A 26,590-nucleotide genomic window follows, 5' to 3' on the forward strand; every position below is an offset into this window, starting at 1 on the left:
AGCTTTTTCAGTTCGGGCTCCTATACTGTGGAATGGTCTGCCACGGGAGAGTAGATCTGCTCCGAACCTATCTGTTTTTAAATCACTTCTTAAAACGCATTTGTATTCACGGGCCTTCGACAATTTTATTGATTGATGTATTTGTCTTGTTATTTTACTGTATAGATGTGTTTTATCTGGTCTTAGGTATCTTTATTATTATTATTATTTGTTTATGTTTTACTGGAAAGCACCTTGTCACGCAGGTTTAGAAAGGTGCTATATAAATAAACTTTGCTTGCTTGCTTGCTCCTCCTTGATGGTCAGCATGACTGCTCCTTGTTGGCTCGGTGACAGAGATGCGATGGCAAATGTGTGTGATATGATGTCTGACTTGGGAGACAGGCAGCCTCAGTCCCCTCTGTACACAGACTGATTGCATTACTATTAGTAAAAGCTATTCTGCCAGGAGATGTTACATCTTGGTGATGGATTGCCTCAGGGTGGAGCAGGCATTCAGTGACAGGAAACTGGCTTGAGGGGATAACTGAGGTGATTGAACATAAAGGGTCTTAGCTATCCTGGTCATTTTCTTCTTCTTTTTTACCTCCAGACCTTATTTTCTTCCAACAAAATAGCAATTTTGCTTCTGTACTTTATTTCTCAATGAAGTGAATTGTGACAAGACAAAATATGGTTCTTGGTTTAATAGAATGTAGAGTAGTAAATGGACACATATGTAACAGATGGCTCTGATAAATGTCTTTCTGTGTCATGATTAACCACACTTCCCAAGCTTCATGATCTATAGCTTTATCTTTTGACATTTGCCAGGCTATATTCCCAGACTCTGGTTTAAACTAATATCAAGATACTGACATTAGACACTGGTTAGTGACAACACATCCCTGGACTTTTCCAGATGTTCAGTATCTAACAGGTCTCTCTGTAACTGTGTTAGGATGTCAGATAGTTTGATTCTTGCAGCACTATTGCTGGAGATGAGAAACAATATCCAAGAACAGCCTCTGTCTGCTTTGAATTAGTATTAGCAATTTAAAAGTAATGGAACAGCCACTGCTATGTTATTGGCTCTGTGAAGCACTTTTTGGCATGGAGAATACTATGTTTTACTGGTTATACTGGGCCTTAAGAGATACTTAAACTGGTACAAAGGTACTAGTTGGTTGGTAATCTTTACCAAATAACCCAAAAGAGTGAAACAAAGGTAATATCAAGCAGAAAGCCCCTTTCAGTATCAACATATTGGCTTTAATCCCTTTTTGCAAGGAGAAACTGGATTTATATTGGCCCCCTAACTGGTACAAAGGTACTAGAAGTTTGATCATTAAAAAAGCAGAGGTTGAAAACCCCTTACAGTATCAGGACATTCTCTGTACAATAGGTACAGTATGTGAGTGGGCAGGGAAAATCAGGTGTCTGCGAATGGAGGGAAAGTTGAACATCATGGTGTTGCAAATTTTGACAAATTGGCCAAAATAAACAGGGCAGAGACAATAACTGTGACAAAAACCACTTGACTGACCTCTGATAAGGTGATGAAACCAGTGATGTCACCTAATGTGGCCTTGCTAGATCTCTGTCGTTTTGATCAGCCTTGCTTTTCGGTGAATCACAGACACGGGGCGACAACGGGCTCATTTCCAGGCCCATCTGATGCAGGCCGCATCTTTGAAGGTGAAAGAAGGGAACAAAGACATCTTTAGAAGAGAAGGATGTGAGGGATCTATTAGAAAGACAGGGAGTTAATAGGGGGAGTTGGTGAAAAGAGGGATGGAGAGGGTAAATATGAAAGACATGGGACATAAAACAAGAGAGGGAAGCAGCAGGGCTACAGTGTAGACAACAGAGCAGGATCTGGCAGGGAAAGCCTGTCATTCTTTAATAAGGTACTGAGTATTTTCGGCAAGATGCACATGAGGAGTCACCCAGCCTGTTTACAGTACTCAGCACCACTATATCGGTAGAGCCAGGTGGTTGTTAGCTGAGTCACCACCTAGCAGGAGCTGATACACGTAATCCATCCAAACTTGTTTCTTGTGTATCTGTTTCTGAAAATAAACATGATTTAACAAAGGAGAATGCAGCCAAGCATCCAATGCACACTGAACATTTTCACTGTGAACGCTGACACCACTTATTTGACAGAAGGTAATACACAACAGGGTAGAGGTAAAAAAAAAAAAAAAACAGCAATAGAAAGGCACAACTGGGAGCCTCGGCACAATAGGCTACTGTCTCCACCTGCAGGCTGAATTATATACAAATGCTGGCATTCAAATTTAAACCCAAATGTCAAAACGTGCATGCATACAGACTGTACAATTTGTGTGGAGTGAGTTTAACAAATTTCCTATGAGCTTTTGGGGTGTGAGACAAGCATCTAACCTTTAAGTCTAACCACCCATTTAACACTGAGCTTTCAAGAAGTACCTGAACAAAATGCGAAATAATTTGATCTTGGATCAATACAGGATATCAGTTTTTAAATCCATATCAGTGTAGCTCAGAAAAAAAAGAACAGCAGCAGAATGTTTTTTAATGTGCAGATTAAGAATATTAGTGTTGCTGATATCATTTGTGTCAGATGTAAATTTAAAGCATTTTACTGCAAATCATCATCAGATATTTAAATGAATTCTCAGGGGAATTTATGTTTATGGCAAATTAAACGTCAGTTCAGTGTATTATGTGTAATACTTGCACAGATGATCTTATTATTAGTGATAAGTAGACTAATTGGAGCTTCACTGTTTCACCTGCTGTTTGGGCCCAGCACTTTTTTGACGGGGGTTGGGAGTTTTACCTTGCACTGTAGACCTATGCAGCCTCTAGGTGATGTCTCTGTGAGAAGTTATGTATTTAATAACGCACGTATTATTTCCAAGTTACCTTCCAAAAAGAATCCCCACCCAGACAGTTGTTCCTGTGCGGATCTGCTGCCTGTGTGACCTCCTGCTCCTCATGAAGGTGAAGATGAGCAGTGCTGAGCTCATTTTGGTGATGTGATGAGGAACTCAATAACAGAAAACAGATCAGGCGGTTCATTAGGGCTACTAATGAAGCTGCTTCGACAACAGACAGCCACTAGATGGCGCTGCATGACATGGGCGTGTAGGCTACTGTAGGACAGCTTAATGTCATCGTATATTGCTCATATAACTACGTCATAAACAAATACATTGTAATTCACATTCGTATAGGGTTTAATGCAGAAGGTTTCTACTTGCAGGTAATGTAATGTCTAACTAACACAGGGTGCTTTCACTACAAGCAAGAGTCTCTGATTAAGATTTTGGAATAATATTGTGAGGTATTAAATAACTTTACATCACATAGTATGAGGTAAAGTCCCACCTCCATCAAAAACGTGATAGACTAATGTGTGATTATAAATTTTGCAATTGCTTCACGTGTGTAGCTCTGGGTAAAATAAGGGTAATCTAAGTAAATATTAAACATAATACAGGCGGTCTGACATCACTGCTGAGCTAATATCTGCCATAAACACAATTTCCAATGAGAATTAATTAAAGTGTGCGCAGCGGTCAAAGTCTGCGCATGCGCAGAGCAAAAACAAAAAGTTAACAAATGGGATCACACCATATCGGTGCTCACACCAGGTACTAATTACATCACTTCTAATTTCAAAATTGAATGGAGCAATGCTATTGGAGAGGGGAGCTGTCAATCAAATGCATCACACCCTTCACAACAACAGGTCTAACCAACCAGTGAGTTATAACACCAGTGTCAGTATACCTCACCTGTCTATAAACAGGTCCATGGATTTTTAACTATATGGGCACTTCTCAGAATGAAATCACATAGTGCCATCTTGTGGCTATATCTGATACTTCACATGATTGGTATGGCATCATCCAACATTCATGGTGAAACCTTTTAGGGAGTAAAAAAAACATCTAATTTTCAAAATAAAACTTTTATGATCAATAATGCAGTATCTTTTTTTAAAGGCAATACACACCAGCACTTCATTTGTACAGATATTTAATATTTAGATATGGGGCAACAGCCATTTTTACAGCACAATTTGCATAATTTATCAATACCTCCTGTGTACAATCACAAAACCATGACAGTAGGTTTTTTGTGTTACTTACAAATGAAAAATCAGACAGGTTTTTCAAGCATAAATCTTTGTACAGTCAGCACACATCATCAATAATTTAGGTTTCTTCATAATTTCCCCTGCTATATTTTATTTTATATCTTTCTCTACCTCATTCTTTTTTTCCCCTTTTATAATATCTGGACACAAAAATAGTATGAACCACCAACAAAACATGCAACATCCAGTATGATCACATTTAAATTGTCCTGCAACTACTTGAGTTGTTAAGATAGATTTCTATGTAGTCAGACTCTAGTAAATTTTTAGTGCTTGATGTGAAGGGCTGGGTAAATCTTGGTCCCTATAGACAGACATAAGGTTGTTTCTCAGTCTATCCACTGTACTGTACATTGATCAAGAGAAAAACGGCTTCTCGTTACTTTGACAATCACATACCTTTTTTGTCTGCTAAAAGACCTATTGCTCCCCAAACCCCAGTATAAAAAAGATATGTATTTACAATGTTGGAAATAGAGAGAGATGGTGCAAGTGTGTGAGCAGGTGTAATTCTTTGTGTTATGAGAGATTTTATTTTTAGACAGACAACATTTAAAGGAATAGATATGCTTTGGAGCCAATGACATGCATGGGATTAATAAGAAGATGCTATAGACACAAGCATATGATATAAAAAAAACCACACAAACTGATTGCTACCATTTCAGGTATAGCATCCAATGATTATGATGTTGTCTTTTTGGTAATTTCTCATACAGATAGTGGAAAATGAAACTATTCAAAGGGAAATGCATAAAAAGGTGGGAATCATTTGAATAGGAATGGCCTTTTTTTCTTATCTTGATTCTACATGAAACTGGGAATCTTTGTGTTAATTTCCACATGAGTGTGTGTTTGTTTACAAGGGCAAAAAGTTAGTTCTCTGAGTTTCAGGTCCTCTAAATATTGTAAACAAGCACTACATTGTGTATAAAAACAAAATTTCTCATCTTTTTTCTGTACACTTGATATGCACTGTAAACAAATATAATACAACATATGAAAGAGTCTCACAGGCATTAAATGAAGATCCATATAGCAATACAAAATAATGCATTAAAAAAATCATATTAAAGCAGTAACCATTTCATGGAGGACATGAAAACACAGCAGTGCAAAAAAAAAAAAAAACTATACAAATGTTCACTTTTTGACAGACAGTCACATTTCTGGCAAGCCAAGATGCAGTCACTATCTTCATACAGTACATGTTGCATAGAAATCACTGAGACATTAAGTGTAGTTTCACTGCTAAGTTCAACTCAAAATGTTAAATGAACTGGTGTCCTGCCTCTTGACCCCATACAAGCACACAGGATGACCTTTCTGAGGACAGTATGGGCATGGTAGAATTTTTAGGACACAACACTGATGATTTGAAGTGTAAATGGTAATATCAAGATGACACAGATATGACTAAAAAGCTGGGACAAAACACCAACATGCTACTGTAGTAGCATTGTTGTATCTTACAGTAGGTTGGTAATAGTGCTTTTCATTGGATAGTTTCCGGCCCATTTCTTTACCACCGTACTTCACCTATTTCATCTTTAGCAGGCTGATGATGCCAGTTGTACATTCTATGCAATATACCACAAAAGCGTGCATTGTTGACTGCCCTCACCAACAAAAGCAGGACTGATATAGGACTTGTAATGTGCTTGGATCTCACAAAAAAATTAAGAAATGCTTAAATCTCAAATGGTAAATGTCTCAAATTCTAAGGGGTGTCATGGGTAAATAGAACCTCTACATCACAATCAACAAGACTCGATTGTCTCTGATAAAGATATCTATACATCTATCTCTATATGTTATAATTCATTTCCAGCTATGACAATTCATTATATACAAAGTGAACCTTGGTGATTTTTTTCTGTGCAGAACATGTGGCACTACATACCAAATAAATAGAATCATGTGCACAATATATAGTGTCCAAATAGATATATATTAATGTTTATAATTTGCCAAACAATAAAGATCATTTGATAGAACTTAGGTTACAGTTAAGGAGAAAAAAGATGGAGGAACATGTAGTTGGTTTTATTTCTAGAGTCAAAAACATGCTTGCTGAGACTTTTTTCCCTCTTAAACTGGAATGCTAGGTAGTGTGTTATAAAATATACTATACTTCCATCCCCGGATAGATTTTTAAGTACTTAAATAATTGAAGAGAAGACAAATAATAGAATTCTACACTAATATCATAATACAAAAATAAATGACAGGTCTCCATAGTGGAATATTCTATTGCCAAACTGCTTTGTAAATCAATAAAACTCTGCAGATCATAATAAAGCAATAAGGAAAACCTTTCATGGATAAAACATCTAAGTAGATAAAATTAGAATCTACAAGTGTGTTCATTCCCTGTATCTGTTCAAAGTAAAATTAAGAATACAAAGTTGCACAGTAAATAATAGTGTTTATGTATGTGTTTGCAAAATAAAGTTTGTAATACCTGGTTGATTCCGCACTTGAACTCAGCACCAGTGTTCTCCTCACCCTGGCTACACTGCTGTACATCATATGTCCTGTAAACATGTGTTCACTTCCTGTAAACACATAACTACTTCCTCTAATCTTCCTGCATGACAGAAATCATCATCAGAACACTTCTTTTTACTTTCCAAAACTCAAGCTATCCGAGCCCTGAAACAAAGACAGCAAAACGCGATAATATTTCCCGTCCTAGCACAAGTGGAGCAGTGTTACAGATGTTGAACTTAAAGAGTCCCCAGATGGTGGAAACCTCTCCATGCATATTTGGTAATTTGTCCCCAGATGTTGGAAACCCCTCCATGCTTGTTTAGTAATTTTTTAATATAATCTTGTTCTATGACTGGATCTGGGCAGTGCTGGCGAGCAGCTTGTGCCAGCTCACTACTCGTTTACGAAGGTCGATTTTGTCCAGCCACACATAGGCCTCCCCGATGAGGGTCTTCTTCACAAACTTGCCACCAGTGGACACCAGAAATAGCTGAAGCAAACCAAAAAACAACATATATCATATGACAACCAGGTTACTTGTAGTGAAATATACTCTTTTCTTGCCAAGAGTTAGATGTGGTGATTAATTTCACTCTCATAACTGTGCACTAAATATGAAGCTAACATCATAAAATTAGCTTAGCTTAGCATAAAAGGTAGAAACAGCTAGCCTGGATCAGATTCAGGTTTACACTTCAGGTTTATTGTGACTTAAACAAAAGTAGATATAATATGTACATTTGTGAACTTTACAATTTTGTTTACCTTTGTAGTGAGCCAGGCTAGCTGACTCCCCCTGTCTCCTGTCTTTATACTAAGCTGAAATTACCATATTCCAGCTCCAGCTTCATATGCACCATATAAACCATTTAAAAATGAGAGTTGCACCATTTAGTTGTGTGCGTATAAATGATTACAGATTGTCTATATTCTTAAAATATGCAGCTATCATCCATGGGATTACCTGTAGAGAGTGTCCAGTAGGGTTCATACAGAAGCGAAAGATTTCATTGAAAGATGGTTCCCTGTCATGACGACACACTCTGGTCTTCTTTTTGATAATCCTTTTCTGGGTGGCAATATTCACCACATAAAGCTTCACATAAAGATCTGTAGACACACACACAGACAAATACACACATATAAATGTGAAACTGATATGATAACCCCAAAGCCTTACTTTCACTGCTTTTTTTCTATACTGAAACGTGATCTGATCTTTACTAAAGCCACAATTATCAACAATATGCTGATAAAACACGATCATGATCTTGTGACTGTATATCAAAGAGGCTAGGTAGGCTTGTATAACCTTGTATATATACAGTTAAAAGTCAGAGGTTTATACACACTTAGGTTGAAGTCATTAAAACTGATTTTTTTAACCACTCCACAGATGTAATGTTAACAAACTCTTGTTGTGGCAAGTTGGTTAAGAAGTGTACTTCATACATGACACAGGTAACTTTTCCAGTTGTTTACAGATAGATTATTTCACTTATAATTCACTGTATCACATTTCTAGTGCATCAGAAGTATACATACATTCAGCTGACTGTGCCTTTAAACAGCTTGAATAATTACAGAAAATGATGCCATGTTTTTAGAAGCTTCTGATTGGCTAATTGACACCATCTGAGTCAATAGGAGGTGTACCTGTGGATGTATTTTAAGTACTACCTTCAAACTCAGTACCTCTTTGATTGACATCATGGGAAAATTTAAAGAAACAACCAAGACCTCAAAAAAAAAAATGTGGACCTCCACAAGTCTGGTTCATACTTGGGAGCAATTTCCAAACGCCTGCAGGTACCATGTTCATCTGTACAAACAATACTATGCAAGTATATACAGCATGGGACAACACAGTCATCATACTACTCAGGAAGGAGACACATTCTGTCTACTAAAGATGAACATACTTTAGTCCTAAAAGTACAAATCAATCCCAGAACAACAGTGAAGGGCCTTGTGAAGACACTGGAGGAAACAGGTACCAAACTATCTATATTCACAGTAAAATGAGTCCTATATTGACATAACCTTAAAGGTTGCTCAGCAAGGAAGAAGCCACTGCTGCAGGACCGCCGTAAAAAAAGGCAGACTACAGTTTGCAGCTGTACATGGGGACAAAGATCTTACTTTTCGGTGAGGAAAAAGGAAAAAGGGGAAGGCTTGCAACCTGAAGAACACCTTCTGAACCGTGAAGCAGGGGGGTGGCAGCATCATGTTGTGGGGGTGCTTTGCTGCAGGAGGGACTGGCGCACATCACAAAATAGATGGCATCATGAGGAAGGAAGATTATGTGGATATATTGAAGCAACATCTCAAGACATCAGCCAGTAAGTTAAAGCTTGGTCACAAATGAGTCAAGGTACTGGAGTGGCCATCACAAAGCCCTGACCTCAATCCAATAGAATATTTGTGGGTAGAACTGAAAAAGTGTGTGCAAGCGAGGAGGCCTATAAATCTAATCCAGTTCCACCAGTTCTGTCAGGAGGAATTAGCTAAAATTCCAGCAACTTATTGCAAGCAGCTTGTGGAAGGCATCCCAAAATGTTTGACCCAAGTTAAACAATTTAAAGGCAATACTACCAAATACTTACCAAATGAATGTAAAATTCTGACCTGCTGGGAATGTGATGAAAGAAATAAAAGCTGAAGTAAATCTTTTTTCTCTACTGTTATTCTGACATTTCACATTCTTAAAATAATGATCCTAACTGACCTAAGACAGAAATGTTTATAGGATTAAATGTCAGAAGTTCAACTGTAGAATATATTATTGAAGAGTAGGTAAATACACACTGAATGCTGCTTTCCAAGAGAATGTTGGCAAAAGACACAACCACAGTACGTGTGGCTCTGCAGCTAGAAAAGCTGGCAAGGATGTTGTGGCGTGTCAGATGCTGTCTTTCTAAACAAGTGTTTGTGTGGGCTCCCCAGCTGTCAGATATTAAAAAAGACATGTATCATGTAATACTACCATTGTATGAAAAGACTGAAAACTTTTGATAGACAGCAAACTATTGTTTTTTTTTTTAATAAATGTTTCTAAAACTTTAAATCCATTACCAGGCAGGTGGTCTGGAGTCTTGAACTTGTAGGTGATGTTGCGACACTGAAGAATCTCAAGGACCAGGTGCTCACCCTCTGTCTTCGCCTCCTTCTTCAGAGCAATCTTTATCTCCCCCATTACCTGGGACTTGCCTGAATAAACACACATAGACTGAATGAAATATTCACTGGTTGTTTTGCTGCTACAAAAATCAAATGCCCATTCTATCAGTATTCTTGCTCTCTTTGAAAAGTGACTGCCCTCTACTGGATGCTGGGTGTGCTCACGTGACGAGTTAACATGGCTTGCAAGCAATCACATTTATTTGTTTAACAAGAATGGAGAGTTATGAGGAGCTCTGCCTGGCCTCAGGTTGCCTTGACAACTGAATGAAATGAACTGAAAGCTGGGTCAACAAGATCCTGGCAGGGTAGCATCTGTGTGTGTATGTTACCAGGAGAAAGACACTCTGACACAAAAAGACTGAGAGCAGATGATAAAAAGAGAAAGGGATAAAGAAAGAGCATGGATAAGTATAACTGTGTTAATGTGTTCATTCGTGTGTGTGCTAAGCTTCAGTTTCACACTTTGTTATAAAGGTGAGAGTGAAATAACAAACCTCAGGTTTTTGCACCTTTGCATTAGTCATGATTTCATGACTCACAATTCACAGGCAGGAAGAAGGAAGAAGGAAAATCAGTATAGTCTGATAACAGTATGAATACTGTAGGTGAAGTCTATGTATGAAGTTAATGATGTATAGAAAAGACTTTATACATGTACAGCATAGTTTCTAAAGATAAAAATGGGATTAAAATAGCAGGCAAATGATTAATTAGTCAGTAATCTCACTGACATCTACCATTCCTTGAGGCTGAACACATGAATGAAAATACAGGATCATGGTAAAAGTTGAATTTATTTTGTCAATATTCAGTGGTATGATGCTTTAGAAACATATATGCTAAGACCGAACTTTGTTTTTGCCTTGAAATACCAAAAATGTGTTTATTAGTTTATGTTAATGACATGTATTGACACGTTATGAATGTACAAGCGCACACACACACACACACACACACACACACACACACACACACAGATGTAAGTCTTACCTTCAGCGTCACTGTGTCCCAGTGATGATTTCACATCTGTGCCATTTTGGATCTTTCCACTAAAAAGAGAGAAAACAAAGGCCTATAAATGACAAAATTACACAACAGATATTTGAAGACCCATTATTTTGAATGAAAGCAGGTGTATCATGGAGTAGTGAGAGTAACTGTTAAACATCAAATAAATATTTAAAACACATTCAAAACTGGAAACAGTTGTTATAAAATGAATAAACCGGATAAGCTGACTCACAATCGGGGCACCTGGAAGATGGCACTGTCCACCTCATTTGTCTCCACTTCTTCGTCCACCAGGCTGTGGATGCTGCCACTCAGGCCGCTGTCCAATGAAGCTGCCGTGACCGGGGACCGGGGCATCGCTGGATCTGTGGCTTGACCGAGCTGTGCAGAGATACCACACACATCACGATAAAGAGACAAGAGGAAAAACTGCACCTCTGTTGGGTCCAAGAATGTAAGAACTGGGGCCAAAAACCATGGGTTAATTACTGCAAAAGCTACAATCCAATACAGTCAACTTTATATTTCATGTATGTCACAGTGAAAAGGGAGTCCTATTAGAAGCACACAAAACTGGATTGTAATGAATAGCACATAAATACAGAGGAATAGCAAGAAGCATATGGACAAACAGTGCAATTAGAATCTTTCTCTCAGACAAAAACAAGACAGTAATAAACCACATACACAGTTTTTACATGAAATAGACAATCCAGAGAATCATCACATATATATGTTTATGAAGATCACACAAGAGGCACGTAGACCCTACTGACAGGGTTAGTCATCTATATGAACTATTAATAATATTCAAATTTCTCAATCTCAGTATTCATTTAGTTTAAAAAGTTAAATCACATGAATATAGTTTCATATCCAGTCGAGTTTAAAGGATGTTTATGAATGTATTTTTATAAATATTTTGAAAAAAAGCACTTACAGTATATGCAATTTTTAAATGTAACTATTTAGGACACGTTTAAATGTTTTAATTTTCAGTACTTTGTTCCCAAAAAGCTGATCAAACAGGTAGATAAAGTATGAATGAGATGCGTGGATGTGGTGTAGAACAGATCCATGCAGACACGTTTTTCTTTCAGGCCACTAAGCATAAGATCATTAAGCTCATTAATACCAGTTCAATGAAGCAATGGGGGAGTCATGACGCAGCAGATGTGGCAGTGGCACAGTGTTAACTCTGAATAAGTCACAGTTTGAGACATTCATTTCCTGGTATTAGTGAACTGTGCTGGTGGCCATTAAGGAAGTGTGTCCCACTGCATGAATCTCTGGTGAGTGCAACTTTCTCCCTGTCTTCCTGTCTCTTTTATTAGCTTGTAAGACTCCCCTCTCTCTTTCTGCAGGTGTGCGTTAGTAGTATCGCATCCTCTCTTTCTCTCACTCTCTTTGCTTGCTCCATCTGTGCTTCAGTCACACGACAGAGAGGAGACTCTTGGGCAAACTCTCACCTCCGGTGCTCTGCGGCCTCTCTTCTGACACAGCTTTCCTGAGGGTAAGACACCTCCCATCTCCTGTGCTCCCTTTGGCCGACACAACCGATGGCAGGGCAGGCAACCAATCAGACTGGGCTCTCTGAATGGTGAGCACGCCCACAACGCTGTGTCTTTGGTGCCTCAGTTGCATGTGGCCTCTTTGGCCTGGATGTGTTTGTTTTCGCAGGCGCAGGTCAGGTGTCAGGGGGATTAACGCCAGGAAACGGTCGAAGTTCAAGATGTAAGGAGGGAGGAGCGAGATGGAGATTCAGAGAGCGGTATATCTTCATCATTGCAACCAGCTTGACTGTCAATCACATGCATCCACAGTGTGTGGTGCACATTCGCCCGTCCCATGTGTCACCCAGTGTCGGGGTGTGCAGCGTCTGAGGTGCATTATGGGTCCAGTAGTTGTTCAAAAAAAGGGGGGGTGGGGGTGGGGAGGAGTGTAGCAGACTGCATGCACAGCCATCTCAGATGAGGAGCTTCAGAAAAGCTGGTCATTGTTTTAGAAAAGGAATTAAATAATAACTCCAAAATATAAATATGGAAATAAAAATACCAAAAGAGGTTAATGATACCTTAGGAAACAGGATCGGGTGGGATTGCAACTTTCTGCTGTTTTAAAGGTTGGATCAAACTAAATGTATTTAACTGCTAGCAGGCAGAGAACCCTCTCTTGGAAGGAGAAACTTCTTATGTGAACTCTCTATTATCTGAACCTGCGGCAGGTCATTTGAGAAAGCTGGCGATGTCACTGCACTATGACTGACAAATTTTGCTGATCTGTTCCTTCAGAATTAACTCCTGCAACTCTGTTGTTTCAGATTTAACTTTTTTTTATACCATCACACTTTTACTGATCCTAAGTAAAGAATGTATATAGTATAAATTACCATTCCAAAAAGCAAAACCTAACTTTGCGTAGGTATATGTAACTGTGTTGGTTTAACTTCATATTAACGTAGTATTAGTTGCTAAGATTTACAGCCTCTTTACTGTTTTATTGGTTATGGTTAAAAGTTTGAAGTAGTTAGGGCCATTAATAAGCAACCATTATGCCTCTCTGGGTTCACTGAAAGGGTGTCAAACTTAGGAAGGTCAAAGTCAGTGTGCTACAGTATAGATGAGGTGCTGGCTCTACACACTTATGTGTATATACAAAAGAAAAGCGGTGAGAGGTTGACACACTGAATACAATAAAAGCACTTGAGGGTGTAAAGGGTGAAGAAAACAAACGGTAGAAAGCTAAGAAAAACTGAAAAAAGTTTCAACTGAAGGTTAAACAGATGAGTGCAAGGAGGCCATGCTGCATAGGCTTTATTTGCGTCTTGGTTTACTTGGTTGGGGGCGCTGCAGCGGCTGCTCCTGCTGTGACTGCTGTGGGGCATCGCCCGTTGCTATGGCAGTGCCTCCGCTGCTTCCAGTGCCACTGTCATGATGGTGTTGCCGTGCAGCGCTTTTGCTGGAGCGTGAAGCGCCATGTGAACGAGAGTGTTGGCTGTGTCCGTGGCTGTGGCTTTGGCTCTGGCCCTCGGAAGGGGAAGGCTTCGATGTACCAGGACTACTGTGAGATTTCTCGATAGTGGGCACCTGCATGTCTAAAACAACCAGATTCACCAAATTACCACAAAGGCTATCTATAACTTTAGTTAACTTAGAGACTGTTACTTTCTGTGAACCACCTGGTCACCCCAGGGGTTACTGGCTAGTGAGATACCACATCTAGCCAGCATGGTAACTGCCCTATTTAAGTCTGTAATCATTTAGCATCCTTATTAAATTTGATGGTATTTTTTTCTAAATCATGGGAGCTTTAAAAGCCTTCCACAGCCATGTTGCCCTCTGTGTTAGAAGAAAGATAGAGGGGCATTAAAGCTAAGCCTCTGAGCTTTGGTGACATCATGGCAATGAAGAAAACAGACCATGAAAAAGCAAAAAGCACAAAGCTGAAGCTACAATGGGGGTGCAAAAATGGTCAGAGGGGGGTGCCGGTGGAAGAAAAGGACTGCAGAAAGAGAAACAGGTGGACAGAGATAGAAGGAAAAAACAGAAAAGAGAAGCAGTGACAGGAAGAGAAAAAAGAGCATGCAGAGGAAAGAGGACAACAGAAATAGCAGAGAAGTAGTAGAGTACAGAAGGCTGGTACAGGATAATGTTGATAAAGTCAAAAAGGCAAGGGGGATTCATCACGTCCTACCCTTGGCCGGATCTGGAAAAATCCCGTGGCTTCGGCTTTTGATGACAGATGATTTGGGGGAATCTTGATCCTTATCATGTGAAGAGCCAGTGGTTTTAGGGGAGGAGTGCTGTGAGGAGGGTTTAGAGGAACTATGTCGGCCCTGGCTTGTGTGGGACTGCCGGTGGTGGTCCCCCTCACTCTGCTCCTTCAAAGGGAGCCACCGTGGGATGTTGTCCAGCTGGGAGGTGTTGGACAGGTCAATAAGGACCTGGGAAGAAACACAACAGTTAAACAAATGTGTTTAAAAATTACTGATACACAAATGAAGTAATACTAGAATTGTCAAAGGGTTTACCTCTCCTAAGAAATCATTAGAGGAGCACTTGTCATAGTCCCACACGCTCACCTCCAGGGTCTTCTTCCTCAGCTGGAACACACATACAGTTAAAACATTCATGTGTTTTTATAGGTTCCTAGGTTGGCTGAGTGCACAGAAAAATGGCAGAATAAATCTGAAAAGAAAAAACATATGATCTGGGGTGGAGGGAGATATACAGGCAGCTTAAAAAACAAAAAACAAGTCCTCAAAAATACTAGTTATTAAAATGCATTCTTTAAAATTACAGAGCTGAACCTTTTAAATGTAATACTTTACACTGCAAGGTCCATGGTGTTGGCTGACACTGTGCAAGCTTTTAAAAGCATTAAAAAAATTGTAAGATGTTGCATGTGTGCCAGCCTGTGTATACAGTATCTGAGTGTGACTACACATAGTACCTGCTCAAGGTGGATGTTCTTATAGATGACAGTCTGGTTCCACTCGGGGTTGAGACTCTTGCCTGCATGTTTGGACCTCCTCTTGTTTTCAGCACTGCAGGAACACATCACAACAACATATACCTGGTCAGAAACATGCAAACGTCCTGCATGGTTAGTGGACCACCACAATGCAGTGAGAACAATATATTGGAGCAGGGCACATGTCACAGCAGAGGGGAGATGATGAATGTAATGCACATTGTGTGGAGAAGGTACGGGCCTACGTGCATGGACGGCAGGATACAATGTCAGAGTGTGCTGCAAAAAAGTACATGTTGATGTCCTTCAAGTCATTTAGTTTCATAAACATCTGATGTCCTAATGCAAGTGAAAATGTATGCCAGTTGGAGTTGAACTCTGATTAAACTCTTGTTTTGTTACGTGCATGTAACTCAGTCAGGCAAATCATCAATGAATTAAAAAACAACAACAACAAAACTTAATTTGAAAAATCCTTAAAGAACTTTATTTGAATAAAACACAACACTATATAATCTGCAATACATCACAGCACTCACTGGAATACAATGAATGAGTTGTTAAGATGGATGTTTTTTGCAGTGTGTGGTGATCCATTTAGGACTGTAGGATATGGGTAAGTCTGTCTGAGTTAGTCTGGTAAACACAGCACAATCTTCTTTAAATTGGAAAATAATGGAATGAATAAGGACTACAGTGTAGTGAATGTGGCAGGGCAGCAGGAGTACAGTACAATGTTGGAGTATGATAGTGGAGGGATTTCTGAGGGATTTTAATCACAAAACAGGGACAAACTAAAGGGTGTCAGGTTCAATGTTAGGATATCAAATTACAATGGTTAGAAACAAAAACAGACCATCTACCACAAAAACACAACAGTTAGTTGGGAAAACATTAACTGTCAGCACAGGGGTCTGTGTAAAGAGATGGTAAGATGTTAATATTTAGAGATCTTTAAAAGACACTAAGCCTAAAGGTGAAGGGAACATCATGACAATATGGGGACTAAATTGAGTGAGGGGAGTTAGTGGAACCGAACTGACTGAAATGTATTAATACGTTTTTGATCAGTTAGAAAACAATCTGGATGTTTTGTTACCTTCACCAAACTTACAACCAAATTTCAATCAAAACTGAACCAAAGTGCCAAAGTGGGCAAGTCACATACCTGGCGTTCTGGACAACCATGACCTGACTGAGAGGGTCCAGCATGCATTAAATATAGAGAACAACATATAGAAACAATAGTCAGAGGGAGGGTGTGGGGACAAAGAGTGTCTGTGGGCTGTGAAGGGGAGACTACTGTACATTGACCTTTAGTGTGTGATTTATTAAGTGTCCGTGAAAGAAAGGGCCAAGAATAGGGAGCTTGCTGCAGCAGGATGACTGAATTTGTGTTTACTGTGTCATGAACTGCATGTATGCATGTTGAGAGAGCTTTCAGGTGATGTAATGCCTCTTCTGACAACCGTAGTGGAGATCCAATGGTGACTGCATTGTTAAATCTTTCTCTTTTCCTTTAGAGTTTTGGCATGCATACAACCTAGAGAAGCACAAGTCCAGTTTTATACATATTGACATACATGGCCAAAAATATTTCTATCAGATAACGCACCACTTCTCCCAGAAAACTGTTGCAATCACTAATTCCTTGGTATTTTCATGTTTATTTCTTTGCATTGGAACAACACAAAAAGGCAGAGAGGAAAAAATCCTACAAATCTGATCCATTCCACACAAAACTCCAAAAATGAAGAGAATTATTGACATCCTCAACTTAATATTTGGTAGCACACCCTTTAGACATGACTGAAATCAATCACTTCCTGTAACTATCAGTGAGTTTCTTACACCTCTCTACTGGAATTCTAGACCACTCTTTGCCAACTGCTCCAGGTCTTTCAGATTTGAAGGGTTCCTTGTTCCAGCTGCTGTTCTGAGATCCCTCTACAGGTGCTCTATGGGATTTAGATCTAGACTCATAGCTGGCACTTCAGAACTGACCAGTGCATTGTCTGAAACCATTCGTGGTACTTTTTGAAGTCTGCTTTGGTTCATTGTCCTGGTGTAAGACCCATGACCTCTGACAGAAACCCAACTTTCTGACACTGGGCCTTACATTGCGCCCCAGAATTCACTGGTAGTCTTCAGATTTCATAATGCTATACACACAATCAAGACATCCAGTGCCTGAAGCAGCAAAACAACCAGAAAAAACACCAGTAAACCTCCACTGTATTTGACTGTAGGGACCATGTACTTTTCTTTGAAGGCCTCATTTCATTTTCTGACAACAGCAGAATGATGTGCTTGGCCAAAAAGCTCTAGTTTAGTCTCACCTGTCCACAGGACATTGTCCCAGAAAGATCAAAGTTGATCGAGGTTCTTTATCCACCATCTAAACAGTCCTTTGTTGCAGTCTGTCATCTATTTTTCTCTTTCGTCCACGTCCAGGGAGATGAGCTACAGCACCATGGGCTGTAAACTTCTTGACAGTGTTGTACACATTGGACACAGGAACAACCAGATCTCTGGAGATGGACTTGGAGCCTTTAGACTGTTTGTGCTTTTCCACTATTGTGGTTCTCAAATCCTTAGACAATTATTTGCTCTTCTTTCTTTTCTCCATGCTCAGTGTGGTCCACACGACACAAAGGTTGAGTCAAAGTTTTTCCATTTTAGCTGGTTCCAAGTGTGATTTCTATATTGCCAGCAAGTGTTGGTTGCTACAGGTGAGTTTCATTACAAATTACAGGACCATCACATGGTTGACATACAACTATTTCTGATGATTTTGAAAAGGTGTCAATAATTCTGTCCAGTTCATTTTTGGAGTTCTGTGTGGACTGTAACAGATGAGAATACCAAAGAATTTGTGATTGCAACAATTTTCTGGGAGAAATGGTACGTTATCTGACAGAAATGCAGGGGTGCCAATATTTTTGGCCATGATTGTATATGAGCCCTACTTTCACCACATTATAACGTGTCTACCTTTTTTCTGTCCATTAAATCATTGTTTACAACCACCCAAATGACTGCAGGATGTCCATGTGGTTGCCAGGAGATCTGTGATGCATCTGAAAAGTCTCTGTATGAACTGAAGTTGGTGTTCTGATACTTGTGAGATTGTCCATGTATATACATGTAGCATATACACAAGTATGTGTGCACATGAACTTGAGATTGCATATTATCATAACCGCTTTGTGTAGGGTGGCTGCAGGGCTTGTAGGTGGCACTCTTACAGCCCCTTTACCATAACCTTAACCTTAAGCCTGTCTATAATCTACAGTGGTGTTGGCATTTGTGCATGTGTCAAATTGAATGTCTGTGTGTGTGGTGGCTGCAAAGCTCACAGCCATATATTATTGCTTTTATGTGCAACAATCCCTGGAAAAAAAGGAGTCTAGCAATACAGCAGAGAACATGGGAGAGTCAGTTACATTCAAGTGCAATCACAATTAGATGAGAAACTGGACATATGAGGTAGTGTGGATTGTATTGCAAGTAAAAATGGCTATTGATTTTGACTGCACTCACACCTACAGGAAAACACCCATCAACAGAGGCAACATCAACCTAAGTACATATCTAGCTCATATTATTTACATAATGTTTATGACATTTAGCTGTGATAAGGGGCAGATGACCTGTAACAAGAACAAGTCATTGAACATCATAAATCAACATATGATGGCTCTGATGTGCAGTGCATATTGGTGCTACGGGCTGATACCAAAGAAAGGTCATGTGCAGCACACTGAAAGATGTCATGGTGAGCCAAAATCGATTGTAAATCAACTTTAAAATGAATGGAAATTAGGTTTGAGCTTAACAAAGTAGCACTCTGCATAGCTTGGATGTCAATGGGAAAATCTCATTCTGAACTATTTGGGGAATGCTCGCAGGTTCCGCATCCTTGACTCACCCTCTCCCTGGCAGAAGATACACTTTAACAAATGGGTCCGAGTAGCTGTTATTGTCCCTTGGGCTAAGGTTTCTGGCCTGAAGGACATGGACAATCAAGTTTCCGAGCTGCTTGTCATAATGGATTTGGAGCTGCAAAAGAAAGCACAGTAAATTTGATGCAAGTTAATTTGGGAAGAGAAACAATGTAGGAGAAGTGAAAACTGTATTAAAAAAATACTCAATTAAGCTCATCCTTTCTTTTCACAGACCTGTATCTCTCCAGAGATGGGATGGGATGGAGTCTTTGTTCCCTCTGCAGTCTGTAAGAGATTACAGTAACATGCTTAGATAGTGCTACAGTAGCAACTTTAGGTGGACACTTTGTGTTTACACTGTGCACTGTACTGTGTATTGGTGCATCGGTGCATTTGTTTCAGTATTTATTTTTGATATGTTATAACCAGTAAAAAGGTTCAAACTGTTTCTTTTTTACATTGTTTGAATTTTTTGGTACAATTTCTATTGATTTTATAATCAAGAAAGTAAAGAAAATCTACCTTGGTATGGTAAACTTGTTATGACTTACAACTCCACTGTGGACGGACTTGCCTTGCTGCTGTGGCGTTTCTTACTGATGGATGGGGATCCTGGCTGACCTGGGCTAGAGGTCGCCGAAGTGGTGGTGGGCAGACCAGAGAAAGAGGTGGAGGTGGGAGCCTGCTGCTGTGACACTTTCTGCAGCTCGGCCACCAACTGCTTGGGGTCAACGCCCGGGGACCTGGGAGGTCTGTCACCTAGAAGGTTCACACATACAGCCATAGGTAGAAGTCATCATCAGCATCAAACCACTGCACGAAGACAGTGACACAGACACATACAATGAAACTGAAGACTGTTTTAGATTCTAATGATTAATTATTAACTTCTAATTAGCATCTAAGATTAAGGGACAACATTATGGTAGCCCTGTTAAAACACTCTACTGTTCCCAGAATGGTTCTGTGTAATGCAGACAGAGGAAACAGGCAACAAGTAATGCATGTAGGAACTTGAGAAAAGAAAGAATCATAGATGAGAGTGATATGAGAAGCAAGTCTATACATAGGAGGCAGAGATGGCAGTGCATGGGGAAGAAGGGAGGAGCAGTAAAAGCATATTGGGGCTGAAATGAAATACTGCAACTTACTTATGCTGTGCACCTGGAAATCCTGGTGCTGGGAATCTTCAGACTCAGCCAACATGTTGAGATCACTGAAAGGCAGGAAAATGTGTTATATCATTCTGAAAGTTAAAACTCAGATAGAAGAACAAAAATGGGAATATAAATACAAAAAAAAAAAAAACAACAACTGAAGAACAGAAGAGCTAAAAACAAAGAAAACAGGAGTGATTGGCTATAAACTCAATGAGGAACAGCAAAACTAGCAATCATGACTTTCAAATGACTAAATTATTTGAAAATGGGAAATTAGGTTCTATATTAAAGGTGGATGTTCCATAGAATTTAATGTATAGGAGAAAATGAGCTTTAGGAAGTTGTGACTATGACTGGCAAATGGAAAGAAGAGAGGGGGACATTTGGGGGATGAAGAGGAGGAAAATGTGATCAAATGGTAAAGCATTCGATTAGGAGATGACAGATCAAAGTTAAATTTGAAAGTAATGTTTTATGTATGAGGAAAAAAAAATAATAGAAGAAAGAATATGGCATGCTACAAACATAATGCAGAACAAAATAACAAAAAGTGACAAAGGTTATACTCACAGTCTGACACACACTTCTGCCTCATGGCATGGCTGTCCGACAAGCCCTTGCACCTCTTCATAGGTTTTTCCTGTCAGAAGAACACCATTCCACTCCAGGACTTGCATTCCTGTACAGTCACACCCAGGTAAACTGTCACAAATGCACTACTCTGTTAATTTGATATTTTTGTATACAGTAGAGCACAAACATTTAATTTCAATCCAAAAAGAAATCAAAGCTTTGGCACCAATACATACTAAAAGATAAATCACAGTTCATGGTCTAGAATGTGATCTTTCAGTCACAGCGAGAAGCCTTCTGAGAGAAAACGAGCTTTGAATTTTGCACTCAAACGACAAACTGCAAGCCAGAACTGGAGCGGTAAATGCTGGTGACAGCCCAAACAGCAGCTGCGTTACAAAGCTGCTCATGGAGCACTCAGGCACAAACAGGATAAAAATGAAATCCAAAGTGGCCTCATATTGTTTCAGATATATAACTATAATTTCATAATGAAACATGATGCATTATGGGCTGGAAAGAATATAACATCCAATCAGATACAGTTTTCTTCAATCCACTCTAACAATGACAAATATCTCATGGAGGCAACTGACCATTTGTTTATATTAAATACAAATCCACACAGCACAGCAAATCCACTGCATCCCCAAAACACACCCTGCACACTGGCAGGACTTACACAAATTGAAACAGCTCATCAGGAGGGTCTTCTGTTTGCGACGATAATCTCTCACTGCATGAGGGAGCAACAGGGAAGCTGTACTGTAGTTTTACCCTGGTATTATTCATTAAATTGGTCACACTATGCTGTTTGTAAAACTTGATTCAGCAGTCATATAAACAAACTCATTCCTACACACAGTGTGTTTTTGTCCCTCTGGGACACTAGGCCTCTATGCCTGTTGAATCTGACAGCATGTCTCCATATTCACTCCACAGAGAGTGACATGCCTTGTTCTGCTGGCAGAACCAAAGTTCTTTGCAACCATTCTGCTCAGTGTTGATGACAGCATTATGAGTGTTATCATGTTTGAGTTATTCCTGCAGCACAAAGTACCACAGATGACTCTTGACTCTTGGACTGAAGCAATCAGCGTCAACCTATATCACAGACTTACGTCTGTGCTTCAAATAGCATTTAAGAGACCAGAGAAAGGCCTGGACAAGCTGATGAGCAGAGTAGTATAGTGTAAAGTACAACAGAGTCAAACAGGAAACAGTATTAATGATTCCAGTGTTTTGTTTAAGATGCACAGAGTATATGAGTAGGAGGAAATCATCATAAGAAACAGTATAATACAACAGTATGTAAAAATAAACTGAAGCCGTGAGCATGTTAACATTGTCAATGTACACATTTTAGCTTTTGTTGGTAACATGGTATCTTTTCATGATGCAGTTTTCACTGGACTGTTTCAGAATATTCTGATAAACGAATGGAGAGAGAAACAGAGAACAGAGAGTGATATAAAAAAGTAAATGGAAGAAGACAAAAACAAGAACAGAAAGTGTAAAAATAAAAAACGCCCATGCTCAAACACACACATCCACAGAGCACAGACGGATTACACACGTTATACACGTCCAAACGGAACTACTTCTCTCTCCTATCTCACCATTCATAGATCGCCTACACGGAAGCTTCAAAAAGACTCTACAGCATTACCAATTGTCCAACACTCTCAGTGTGACTCAACACAGAGATTAAAGGAATCTATGAGTTCACAGATGAACAGGGAGGTGGGGAGGGATAAAATTTCCCAGACTTCCCCATGCAAATTCAATCAAATAATACAATATTTGTGACAAAATAACATAACAATTTTCTGTCATAATCATTAAGGCTAGCTGTGAATGTTATGTTATTAAAAACACAATTCCTGCTTTATACACTCTGAATCAGCTTGTTTTGGTTCTGTTAGGTTTTTCAGGACCAAATGTGAGTCATGGCCCATCCCCACAAGGTGATAATACTAAATATAAATTAAGGTCTATTTTTGTCACCACGCTCTCAGTCAAAATTCATGTGTTATTATCGCAGAATCACGTCTACGAATAGTTTGATATTTTAGGAAATACACTTATTTGCTTTCTTTCCTCGATTTAGATGAGGATATTGATACCACTCTCATGCCTGTGGGTTCTTTGTTTTTAAATAGGGAAATTTAAGCTTACCTTCAAGAATTTTTCCTGTTTGTTCTGCAGCTCCACCCGGTAGAACTTTGGCAACATAAGCTCCAATGTCTCCATTACTGCCAGGGACCTCTTTTCCTCCAACCACACGGATACCCAGACCATTTCCTGTTTGGGATCAAAACCCAAGTCAGTGGCATTTGGCCTGTAATTTCTTACACTTGCATTAAACATTGCCCTTAAACACACACATATAGACTCACCAAAACAGACAAGAGTATTGCCAAAATGCCAAATATATTTGAACAAAATAAGGTTATGATAAAAATTTGACTATTTGGTAACAATCTTACCATATAAAATCATTATGCATAAAAATGTGTAATTTCCTTGAGATGGTGTATAAAACTGATGCAGAAAATTGTTAGTGCTGTTGTGACAGCATACAGGACAACCTCTCCACTGACTATCCACAAATCATATGTGAATCCCTTAACTATTCCTGTACAGGTCACACATATAAGGCCTTCACCGACACAAAAGCAGAACCTCATTCATGTTACAGTATAAAACACTTTATCATTGTTATGGCAACAAGAACAAAAAGACTGAGACAAAATGACTCAGTTCAGCACCAGGCCACATAAACAAATGATGCTTCCTCTGTGGGCTGTTCAGTTGCGTAAGATAATCCTGACTGTGAGGGATACGCCATTTTGAGCATGGCAATGACTGATGAGCATGGAGAAGAGCCAAATCAAAAGGGAAGCCAGGAAATGAAATGTCTGCCTGCTTTGAGCCTGGAGGAATGGTGTGCTGGAACGTAATGGCAGGGGAAGTGAGTTGCCAGTTTGTTGAGATTTGGCATGAATATCGTGTAAATAAAATGGCTGCAAAAGTATACTCATCATGCTCTGAAGATGTAAAACGACAGAATGATCTACATTAATATGTACATTTAAGTCTTTGTCTTTTCAGAATAAGTTTAATCTATTTTATGATCATACATATTTAATAAAAGGAAAAGCATGTCTCTGCTGTAAAAAGTGCACATTTGATGCAATCAGTAAGCAAAGCACTCAATAAAATCTAATGCATGCATCAGAGACAGTGACACCTAAGGTTGCAATACATACCTCCTTAAATGCATATCATTCCTTCTCAGATCATGTCGATGTTGTTATTGAATGAAATGCAGTAGTGTGGAACTTTACCTGAGACACTGCGGTCTTTGACATCCCTCTGCAGTTTGACCCTGAGGTGAGGGAAGGGGTAGTACGGGCCTTTTCCCTGCAGTCCATACACAATGGTGACATGTCATGTATGTCCAAAGTATACATGTACTGTATGCACATGATCATACAGTGCCTTGCGAAAGTATTCGGCCCCCTTGAACTTTGCGACCTTTTGCCACATTTCAGGCTTCAAACATAAAGATATAAAACTGTAATTTTTTGTGAAGAATCAACAACAAGTGGGACACAATCATGAAGTGGAACGAAATTTATTGGATATGTCAAACTTTTTTAACAAATAAAAAAACTGAAAAATTGGGCGTGCAAAATTATTCAACCCCCTTAAGTTAATACGTTGTAGCGCCACCTTTTGCTGCGATTACAGCTGTAAGTCACTTGGGGTATGTCTCTATCAGTTTTGCACATCGAGAGACTGAAATTTTTGCCCATGCCTCCTTGCAAAACAGCTCGAGCTCAGTGAGGTTGGATGGAGAGCGTTTGTGAACAGCAGTTGTCAGTTCTTTCCACAGATTCTCGATTGGATTCAGGTCTGGACTTTGACTTGGCCATTCTAACACCTGGATATGTTTAGTTGTGAACCATTCCATTGTAGATTTTGCTTTATGTTTTGGATCATTGTCTTGTTGGAAGACAAATCTCCGTCCCAGTCTCAGGTCTTTTGCAGACTCCATCAGGTTTCCTTCCAGAATGGTCCTGTATTTGGCTCCATCCATCTTCCCATCAATTTTAACCATCTTCCCTGTCCCTGCTGAAGAAAAGCAGGCCCAAAACATGATGCTGCCACCACCATGTTTGACAATGGGGATGGTGTGTTCAGGGTGATGAGCTGTGTTGCTTTTACGCCAAACATAACGTTTTGCATTGTTGCCAAAAAGTTCGATTTTGGTTTCATCTGACCAGAGCACCTTCTTCCACATGTTTGGTGCGTCTCCCAGGTGGCTTGTGGCAAACTTTAAACGACACTTTTTATGGATATCTTTAAGAAATGGCTTTCTTCTTGCCACTCTTCCATAAAGGCCAGATTTGTGCAGTATACGACTGATTGTTGTCCTATGGACAGAGTCTCCCACCTCAGCTGTAGATCTCTGCAGTTCATCCAGAGTGATCATGGGCCTCTTGGCTGCATCTCTGATCAGTCTTCTCCTTGTATGAGCTGAAAGTTTAGAGGGACGGCCAGGTCTTGGTAGATTTGCAGTGGTCTGATACTCCTTCCATTTCAATATTATCGCTTGCACAGTGCTCCTTGGGATGTTTAAAGCTTGGGAAATCTTTTTGTATCCAAATCCGGCTTTAAACTTCTCCACAACAGTATCTCGGACCTGCCTGGTGTGTTCCTTGTTCTTCATGATGCTCTCTGCGCTTTAAACAGACCTCTGAGACTATCACAGTGCAGGTGCATTTATACGGAGACTTGATTACACACAGGTGGATTCTATTTATCATCATTAGTCATTTAGGTCAACATTGGATCATTCAGAGATCCTCACTGAACTTCTGGAGAGAGTTTGCTGCACTGAAAGTAAAGGGGCTGAATAATTTTGCACGCCCAATTATTCAGTTTTTTATTTGTTAAAAAAGTTTGAAATATCCAATAAATTTCATTCCACTTCACATTTAAGTGCCTTGGATTAACATGTAAGTATACATACCGCTTATAGATATCCCGGTGACTTTGTGTGGGTGCATGCATTTCATTATTGCTTGGACTTTGCATTAGTACATGTGAGAATTTTACTACAATGTCTGTGTGTACAGTACAGCATGTGTGTGTGTTTTCCCTGTTTCACCTGTCTCTTTTCTTGGCCATTGTCTGAACGCCCATCTCTAGGTTTGTCAAACCAGTCTGTCTCTTCTTGTCTAAGGTGGTAGGCTTCAGGGATAAGAACAAGCAGCATTTCAGAACCAAACCGAGAAACTGGAAACTGGACTCTTTCATTCTACTAGATAGGACAGGTTTCAGTTCATTTAAAGGTGATTACATGCCATTAAGCAAAACTGTGTTTGTGAAAAGCCAATATAACTTAGTGATTGGGATAAGAAAAAAAAAAACAAGCAAAAAACACACACACACATATATATATATATATATATATACAGTATATAGTCCATTGTCCATGAATAGATAGAGATAGAGAGATTCAAGAGAGGGTCTCAAATATGAAGAGCTGGACAGCACCAGGCCCTGACATGATCCATTTCACCCCATGAGCACCTGGCAGGACAAAG

The 26,590-nt window shown here is 39.5% G+C and overlaps 1 protein-coding gene across 1 annotated transcript in view; it reads right to left on the minus strand.

Moving 5' to 3' along the window:
- Positions 1–4,010: 4,010 nt before the first annotated feature.
- Positions 4,011–26,590, minus strand: part of pcloa (piccolo presynaptic cytomatrix protein a) — a 66,073-nt gene continuing 43,493 nt past the window's right edge. Inside the window, exons 8-25 of the mRNA XM_020599434.1 lie at positions 26,152–26,234; positions 24,323–24,398; positions 23,151–23,276; positions 20,970–21,078; positions 20,391–20,455; positions 19,814–19,998; positions 19,474–19,524; positions 19,224–19,354; positions 16,461–16,487; positions 15,272–15,365; positions 14,850–14,921; positions 14,513–14,762; positions 13,641–13,913; positions 11,052–11,280; positions 10,799–10,857; positions 9,701–9,835; positions 7,590–7,735; positions 4,011–7,115 (exon numbers count right to left, since the gene is read on the minus strand). Coding sequence (XP_020455090.1) covers positions 6,972–7,115; positions 7,590–7,735; positions 9,701–9,835; positions 10,799–10,857; positions 11,052–11,280; positions 13,641–13,913; positions 14,513–14,762; positions 14,850–14,921; positions 15,272–15,365; positions 16,461–16,487; positions 19,224–19,354; positions 19,474–19,524; positions 19,814–19,998; positions 20,391–20,455; positions 20,970–21,078; positions 23,151–23,276; positions 24,323–24,398; positions 26,152–26,234 — 2,255 coding nt within the window. The 3' untranslated portion in view covers positions 4,011–6,971. The remainder of the gene's footprint in view (positions 7,116–7,589; positions 7,736–9,700; positions 9,836–10,798; positions 10,858–11,051; positions 11,281–13,640; positions 13,914–14,512; positions 14,763–14,849; positions 14,922–15,271; positions 15,366–16,460; positions 16,488–19,223; positions 19,355–19,473; positions 19,525–19,813; positions 19,999–20,390; positions 20,456–20,969; positions 21,079–23,150; positions 23,277–24,322; positions 24,399–26,151; positions 26,235–26,590) is intronic.

The sequence above is a fragment of the Monopterus albus genome, unplaced genomic scaffold, assembly GCF_001952655.1.
Source record: "Monopterus albus unplaced genomic scaffold, M_albus_1.0 scaffold41.1, whole genome shotgun sequence".
Lineage (NCBI taxonomy): Eukaryota > Metazoa > Chordata > Actinopteri > Synbranchiformes > Synbranchidae > Monopterus > Monopterus albus.